Source organism: Glycine soja, chromosome 11 (genome assembly GCF_004193775.1).
Source record: "Glycine soja cultivar W05 chromosome 11, ASM419377v2, whole genome shotgun sequence".
Lineage (NCBI taxonomy): Eukaryota > Viridiplantae > Streptophyta > Magnoliopsida > Fabales > Fabaceae > Glycine > Glycine soja.
Genome location: NC_041012.1, coordinates 31,773,615 through 31,782,847, shown reverse-complemented (window position 1 = coordinate 31,782,847; position 9,233 = coordinate 31,773,615). Strand labels below are relative to the sequence as shown.

General features: G+C 30.2%; 1 protein-coding gene across 1 annotated transcript; it reads right to left on the bottom strand.

Moving 5' to 3' along the window:
- Positions 1–1,030: 1,030 nt before the first annotated feature.
- On the bottom strand, positions 1,031–3,424 carry LOC114375397 (isoleucine N-monooxygenase 2-like). Its single transcript, XM_028333169.1, has 2 exons — positions 2,349–3,424; positions 1,031–1,833 (listed from the first exon to the last, which is right to left on the bottom strand). Exons 1-2 carry the CDS (start codon positions 3,330–3,332, stop codon positions 1,204–1,206), a joined length of 1,614 nt encoding a protein of 537 aa, XP_028188970.1. The 5' UTR covers positions 3,333–3,424; the 3' UTR covers positions 1,031–1,203.
- Positions 3,425–9,233: the final 5,809 nt, after the last annotated feature.

Sequence of the window (9,233 nt, the reverse complement as noted above, 5' to 3'; positions counted from 1 at the left end):
ATGAAAGGAGAAAAATTATTAATTTAAAAAATATTAATTAAGTAATCATGAAAGAACAATATAAATTATCTAAAAAGTTAATGTCACTATGGGTTGGTGGTCTCATTCTCAAAAGAGATGATGCATGAGATTATCTTATCCAAATGTGGGACTTTTTCAAGTGGAGGAAAGGAAAGAGGGAAAGAATATGAAACTTCAGCTTTTAGCAAGATTAAATGATATTTAGTGTTGATTTTCGATCATCTAGATAGAAGTTGATTTTGGTTTTTGAAATATATGAATGAGTTATAGTTTTCTTTTTCAAGTTTTCCAACAATACAAAGAATATCTCAAATGAACAAATAACTCAAGGAACCATATTGTCTTTCCATGATATTCAACATAATTAACCACTGCTCTATCATGATTAAGAAGCCTATATATGAAGCTTTTCAACAATGCAAAGAACACTTAAAAAAAACAATTATTATATCTCAAGATCAATACAATATTCCCTTTAATTTTCAAGGTTTTCAACATAAAAACAAGCTCTTCTATTAAAAAAATTGTCTCCTTTCCTTTCTTTTCTTTTTCTCTATATTTTAATTTACTTAGACTATAGTGTTCTCACGTTTCGTTTCTATTTTATCTCATATTATTATTATTTTTTGCTATTTTTTAACTTTATTTTTAATTACCTAGACGACAGTGAGTGTTGACATGCATTTATCATTCTAAAATTAAAAATCAAAATTATTTTCATTTATTTTGATTAAAAGACACAAAATAATATTTTTAAGTTATTAATATCTTGCACAATCAACTTAATGGTAGTACTTGAGTATGTCTATGTGTTAAATACTTAAAAAGAGAACTGTATTATCCATAATAGTCATATTTAACTTAAACAAAATTATCTACAATAAAAAAAATATAATTAAGCTAATTTATAAATTTTAATTGATCAATTTTATACATGCAACACTGAGTTAATACATCAAATAGCCTAAAGAAAAATTTAAGCACATTTTAATTGCATTACACCATCATCTTGAGCAATAATTTGAGCATTTTTTCACACGAAACGACAATCGTTTACATTTTACATTTGACACTTTATTTGGTGGATAATCACTTGCATTATTTGATGGAGCATATGTTGCTTCATGTTCATATATATTGTGTTGCCTAGCTAGGTAAATTAAATCTTCATTAATACTTAGTTTAAAGTTGGTATAGCTCTGATGCTAATCTTGGCTTAGCCACTGCCACAAGTGGTTCTGCAAGAAGGATATCATCGTTGGACTCAGCAAGGTTGATTGATGAAACATTAGGTGGTGCAGTCCAAGTGAAGCCATGGAGTAATCTAGCAAATAGCATCACTGTCATTGTGGTGCCAAGCATCACTCCGGGACAGCCACGCCTTCCTGTGCTAAATGATATGAACTTCAAATTTGGTTCTGTCAAATCCACATCAGACCCATCACTCTTGAGGTGGCGTTCAGGTTTGAACTTGTAGGTTTCATTCCACACTTTTGGGTTCCTCCCAAGCTCTTGTCTGCTTAGCATTACATGGCTACCCTTAGGGATGAAGTAATTTGCCACCATTGTGTCACTCATAGAGACATGGGGAGGAATAAAAGGTGAAATGGGATGAAGGCGAAAAGCTTCCCTTGCACAAGCCTTCACATAGTTGAGTTTAGGTATATCTGATTCTTGGACCAGTCTCTCTTTTCCTACCACACTATCCAATTCTTCAACGGCTCGGTGGAGTAACTCCGGTTGGTTTATCATTTCAGCAAGTGCCCATTCAAAAGCATTTGATGGATTGTCAATTGTTGCAATCATCAATTCCTACAAGGAGTTTTATTTGATCAGTTTAATTGCTGATTTCAAATTTTTATGTTTTCAAACATGCATGAAATGGAACTTTTTTTTTTTGACAAAACATGAAATGGATTAAAATAATTTGTTTTGGAGAAACTAATTATTGTATGATACGGGTCCATCATGTATCTATGGTCTCAACCAATTTATACGTGACACATATAGTTAAATTTTTTAATTTACTAAAAAATGAATAAAACTTTGCTATGTGTCTTATAAAATTTGACAAAGATCATGGACACCCGATAATCTTAAACCATATAATTAATATTTTCTTCATGCATGTTTTGGATCTTCCCCTTGTCTTTCCACTTAAAAAATGATATATGAGAAAAAAAATGAGGTGAAAATGATATGGAAGAAAAAATAAATGCATATATGATTATTAGAAGAAAAAAATCCTCATGAATATGGTTTGTGTTTGAGTGCAAGTGTTAATATAAGTACGAAAAACAAACTAAGAGAGGAGTAAAATATATTACTATAATTTGTGCATTGATCTCCTCCAATGTCAATGATGGGTTATTGTTGGAATCTTTCAAGGAGACCAGAACATCAAGCCAGTCTTCTTCATCAACCTTTAATCCATCATTCCACAGTTTAATTCTCTCTTGAACAATGGGATCATGATACTTCTTGATGATCTTTAAAGCTTCCTTCACCTTCTTTTCATGGCCATCCAAGTCAAGTCCCCTCAAGCATGGCATATAATCAGAAACAGAAAAGGCATTAACATACTCGAGCAAATGGAAGATGGAATCAACATGTTCCACTTCCTCAAAACCTGGCCCTCCATCCTCTCTACCCTTCCCAAAGTACCTTGTATTGAAAATAATTTTCCTGGTTAGGTTACCACAATAATGCCTTGCAACACTTCTGATATTCACAAGGCCACCAACACCATCGTTCACATTTTTGCACTTGTTGTACACGTGAAACATAAGGTTGTCTGCTTCTTCAGTCCTTTGGCCATGCAGCCATAGGTGTTTGTGTGGGGAAAGCAAATTATTGGTTAAAATTTTCTTCATTTTCTTCCATTGGGCTCCAAAGGGCCCAAAAACGGCGGTTGAATATCCATTACTAATGAGATCAGTGGACACAGTTTGTGACCTTGATGCAAAAGTTGCATCTTGTTTTCTCAAGAACTCACTGGCAATGGTGGGGCATGTCACAGGGATAACATAGGCGTTTCCTAAGCGGATACACGCAATTTCGGTGTTCATTTCTTTCATGAGATTGTGTATCCACTTATGGGCAGGTTTGTTTGCAAGCATTTCGGGAAGGTTTCCAACTATAGGCCATGGTTTCGGGCCTGGGGGTAGTTTTGGTTTTTGCTTGTTGGAATAGTTCTCAATGAAGTTGTTTCTTAGGGCTTTGATCATAATGATAAAGCAAGCGATCATAGCAAGCAAAGAAGGCCAAAAGCCTTGAAGATTTGACAACAAAAGAAAAGGGGAGTGAGCCATGGCTTGGAACAGGGTTTTTGAGGTAAAAAGGAAAAGCAAGATGAATTACTACTTTGGCTACGGTTTAGAGAATAAGTGGATGATTTGTGCCAACAAGTTTGATGAATATTTATAGAGTTAGCTAGAGCTACTTGCTTGCGAATTACCTGAAAGATATGCATTATTTTGATGCGCGTTAAATTCTTTTGGGATGGGATTTCGCGTAGAAAGGCTTCACACAAAAAACACGGGTATATATGGTTGAATTCTTTTGGATATGCATAGGACGTGAAGTATATAAATGAGTTCAATGTGTTGATTTTTTTTTTTTATTTCTTTTCACAGAGGCCCGGATTGGCTTGACGCCTTTTCATGTAGTTGGATTAATATCATTATTTAGCTGATTCAATTACCCACTTATGAAACTGACTTAATTAATTAATTATTTATCCAACTGACCAAACAAGTTGTCCATTTTGCAATTCATGCACAGCCTTTACTTGCCAAAGCTTTTTGTTTTAGTTCCCGTAAATAATTTTATTAAGGTTTGGCCTAGCTTCTTATAAAACTTGTTTTTGTCATGGCCACAAAATATATACTACTATTACCAAAGGATTGAAAAGGTTTGCGATCACAAAACTGCACATTTTTTTCCCCGCCGGAAGTTAAGAATTCATACTAAACGGGTGCATGCACTGTGTGACAGCTGTCCATTCACATGAAGGTACTCATGCCCCTTGAGGCCCCTTATATGAGCAGCAAAATTATAGTTTTCGTACCCAAAAAAGAGTGAAAAAATAACTGGATTTACAATCTCCTTCAACAAATTCTGGAGCATTGACATTATAAGAAAAATATTAACTTTAATGGCTAAACAATTTACATATATTTTTTAAAAATTTGTCACTGAAATTTTTGTTAAGCCGATATTAGTGATGAAAACGCAATTTTTGTCATTAAATTATGTTACTATTGCATTAATTTCTTAACTATATTAAAATTCCCTAGTCCAGCCGGTTAATGATGCTTAGCGGGCCAAAATTAACAAGCTTGGAGATTGCTCCAGAATGAAGAAAGCCTCATATTTAAAGTTCTGAAAGTTAAATATTTCCTAGATTAAACCTGTTTTTGAAGTAAAATTGGGCCATTAATTTGTGGAGATTTCTCCACGGGAGGATTAAACACCTGAACTTATTCAAGTTAAACCAGCTAAATGGATATAGTGATATTTTTTAGACCATATGCAATTTGAGCTTACAAGCCAGTTTAGCCAGGGAGAGAACTCCCAACAAAATCTAGCTAGCTATAAGGGTGTTGGAGAAGTGGTGATTTTTTTTTTTAATGAATAATTATAATATTTTAAATCTTGATTTAAATTGAAATATAATGATTTTGTTGGCAGAATTTATGTTATTGTTGAATTTATATCTATTTATTAGAGGTTTTCACTTCTGTACTTTCCCTATTTAAAGACTCTCAATGTTCTACATGAAAACTCATAGAAACATATTTCTCATATTCTGCTCTTTATTTCTTTTAGGTTAATATATTTTAGCTTATTAAAACTTAAAATCTATAACAATATATAATATAATGGTGATAAATTGTTTTATCTCCACTTTTCTTTAGACGCATCAACTGTACGTGATAACTTATCTTACTCATTCTCCTATTTTTACCCATTCTACATGAACTGTTTTACCCATTCTCTCTACATTTTAGCTACCTATTTTACCTTTTAATCGACGTAATATAACTACATGCTCTTATTTTTTTTATCTAGCGTTCTGTCTTTCATTATTTTATTTTAAAAAACGTTGAGGGCACAGAGTGCCTCAATTTTCGTAGTATATTTTATTTTTCGTAGTATAATATTATTTCTTTAGTTTAAAAACAAATCTATCTTAAAAATAAATTCACTTTGCATCTCATTCTTTCTCGGCCGCACGTTAATTTATTCATGCAAGTAAGTGTACCACGTTTTTTTTTTCTTCATCTCATTCTTTCTCGGCCGCATGTTAATTAATTTATTCATGCAAGCAAGTGTACCACGTTTTTTTTTTTTTTTCATCTCGTTCTTTCTCGGCCGCATGTTAATATATATATATATATTAAATCCTGTGTAACCACGTGAAGGGTCACTGTTGTAAGCCCAATTATCTCGTACTCTTTCTTAGGTTTCATTAAAATCCAAACCAATGTCTATTTCAATATACTTTTCACGTTTCTTTTTTTTTTTTTTAATTTTACTTTAGTGTAAAACATTTATATTATTACTCAATTAAGCTTTGCTAACTTGCTATATTGTATGTGTAAAAAGAATATGCATGTCATTTATGCACTACACCATTAAAACCATTTCTCTCTGTCAAGAGTGATCTTTTTTGTTTCATGAATAAATTTGATAGCGAGATGAGGACCTATAATACCTCCATTAATAAGATTACCTCATCGGAGAGTTTCTCATCCAAAAAGTTAGGATAAGATATTTGTTGTTTTACCTTATGTTCTTTCTTGTCCTTCTGGCTGTTATTAATTATGAAGGAAAGAGTATAACTTGGACTTGCAAAAATTTGACTGGCGATGGCTACAAATCTTCCATATAGTCATTGGCTCAAAGCTAATTGGAAACAGTAAAAATACGACATGATATAATAAATATTCTATTACAGTTAATTGGCAGATAAATTTCTACCACTGTTATTTGAAACATAATTGGATGGGATCTTTATCTTTATATATAAAAGGAGAAGGGTGAAGGTATTTTTGGGATTTAAAATAGATGATGGATAGTTTTGGAAGAAAATAAAAGAAAACGAGGAGCAAATTAAATGTACATTAGGTTCCATTTTTTTTTATCATTACACGTTCTATATATTTTTTTGCCTTAATTATTTTATCATTATGTTACATAATTATTTTATTCTTAATTTTCTATCAATTTAAAGTTAATCTTATATAAATAACGTGGTTTAATATATGTTTTTCTTTATCTTTATATATATATATATAAGAAAGTAGATAGGATAGTTTTAGGAAACAAATGAAGTAAGTGGGGGTAGTTTTCGGAAAATAGTTTGAATAATTAATTGAAAAAAAAATTCTCTAATTCATTGGATAAAAAATGAATGACAGCCGAATCTCTCAATAATCGTGTGGAAAAAAAAAACATTTACATTGAGGAGGCTTCAACCTTTATATATATATATAAAAAGAGTGTTGGAAATAATTTAAGTCCCATATCAGTTAAAAGTAATTCCACGTTAAAATATATAAGTAACGAGCAACCTTTGAGCTAGCTTTTGAGATTGAAGGGGTGTGTTGAAAATAATTTAAACCATATTCTGTATATAATACCCAAAATTTCATAACAGAGAATATAATAACATTAAATGGGAAAAAATAATCCACAAACACCTAAAAGTAACTATGATTATGTCAAAAAAATCAAGAAATAGATTATAAAATACTGCATAGAATATATTGAACAGATTATTTAAAATTTCATTTTTCTCTAGCTTTATCATTTTATCTTCTCTAAAACTATGAAATTATTTAAAAACTAAATATCATTATCCTTAAACGGCATCCAGTGAAAAACCCATACTTTTTTTAAAGAGTCAATTGCACTACCTATACAAATGAATGCAGAATAACTAAACATTTTTTAAAAGATAGGAGCAATAAAATACTGACATTGAAAAAATCAGATAAAAATATCTTTTTTTGTTATTAAATGACAAACATATTCATATATTTTCAAAATTTCAAAGTACTTCAAAAACATTTATACAGTTACAAATCGAATTATATTAAAAAAGAAAATAAATAAAGCAGTGATAATAAAAAAGGTAAAATGAGAAGAAAAGAAAATAACTAAATGAATGCAATGCTTCAATGGTGGTGTCTTTGTCTAACAATCTGAAAAAGATTTTCTTGCATCTTCATAATTACCTTTAAAATTAAATCCCAATAACTCAATTATTCGGCTACTGAAAATTTAAAAAAGAAAAAAATCATTCATTTTTTTCTTCTTCTTGTATTTCCCTTAATAAGGAAATGCTGAAAGAGAGAATAAAATGCTAGAACATATCAATATTTGTCTTCAATAATTACTCCACATTTCAAATGTGAAATTGTCATTCCAAATTATTTATTTAGCAAGCATGAAACTTTTTTTTGCAACGCGGGTATAAAAGGAAATGCAGTGTTTAACTAAAAGAAGACCCAATATTTATCATAAAATTGTTGTTCTTTGTATTTTTTAAAACAATTTTTTTGCTTAATAAAAATGCATTTTTGTGCTGTTTTCTTTCTGTTTTAAGTCTTGGAAATTCTCATTTCACCCTTATTCAACATGTCAACAATATAGGATTGTTGCGGTCCAATTTTTTTTTGCTAAAAAATAAATAAAAATAGCTTATAAAATTTGATAACTTTATTTTATTCAACTATAATTTAATTAATGAATAAGATGTACACAAATGATATTGTAATTTGATAAAAAAAAATTATAATAATAAATTCATTATTTGTTATAACTATTGTTTTATAAGTTATGCATGGCAGGAGTAGTTGTGGCATCCACAAATATGGTTTTTCATTTACAATAAATTCGCAAATAGGGCTTAATTTATTGATTATATTTTGTCATCGTACACTTTATCAATATTGAATTTGTCATTAAAATAAGTTTTTAAAAATAAAATAGTCAAGATAAAATTATTCTATCTAAATTTTTTAAAAATAAAAAGATAACATTGGTAAATTTTTTTTCTCACTCTGTTTGTGTGCTTAATTTTATTTCCGTTCCCTATGTCACAATATATATTTTTTTATGTTTTTTATTGAACGATTTTATGCCACGGATAATTAATCATTTGATTGTAAAAATTCAATATATAAATAAGCATATAATGCTATTTTCCAAGAGCTTGTGGTAATCTTTCTTTTGAAACATTATATGCAGTCTTCATGATGACAAAGACCCAAATGATGTTTATGATAAAAAAAATGGCCTTTAAATTTATTTATTTAAAATTGTATTAAATTAATGTACAGTTATGGGATTGAAACACAACACAATTTGTTGATGAGGACAATTTGTTGATTATATTTGCGCATGTACAATGCGAAATATCTATTTATTTATTAATTGATAATATAAAGATTCACACACCATCAGTACATTTCTATGAAGTTCTATAATTAACATGACTACCCATCCAATGTGCAACTTAAATTGCATAACAGTGACATACTAATTCACATATAGAATAGGGAGTAATACATATATCCTACATTCATAAGACACAAAATATGGTAAGCTTTCATGAAGCATAGGCAGGCATACAATGTAAAAACAGGCCCCTTAGAATGTATATATTGTTTTGCTAATTTGTTAGATGAGAGTTGAGCAGGTGAAATCTGGGAACTCAATCCTTGAGGTGTCTGTTGCAGGTAAGGATTGTTGCATAAAATATGAAGTAACTTTTGAGTCCGATTAAAAGTTAGCATTGGTGCGGCTTGAACATGCGATAATGCCCACAATTATGAACCTAAAACTGAATAAAACTTTGCACTTACATGGGGAGGATCATTGGAATCAGAGAGTGGAAATGGATCTTGCAAGATGACTACGTCATATATTAAGGAACAAATTGGAAACAAAAAAAATCAGATGAACATAACTATAATATTTATGTATGACAATGAGTGTTGAAATATTGACTAAAGCAATGAGCTCTAAAAACAAAATTAAGGCCCTAAAATTGTAAACTAAAATATTATACTTAACTGAAGTTTAGATAATAGTTAGCAAAATTCAGAATTGATGTAAATGGGATGGTACCCCTTGCAACATACTCTATATTAATATAGCCCTTTTATTTGTTGATCAAAAACAGAAATTAATTAGCCTCA

What these genes read in the sequence shown, in the direction of transcription:
- LOC114375397 (XM_028333169.1), bottom strand. Translation starts at nt 3,332, where the DNA reads ATGGCTCACTCCCCTTTTCTTTTGTTGTCAAATCTTCAAGGCTTTTGG. An exon ending in AGATCAATGCACAAATTATA is followed by an intron (nt 1,834 to 2,348) that starts GTAATATATTTT and finishes AACTCCTTGTAG; the next exon opens with GAATTGATGATTGCAACAAT.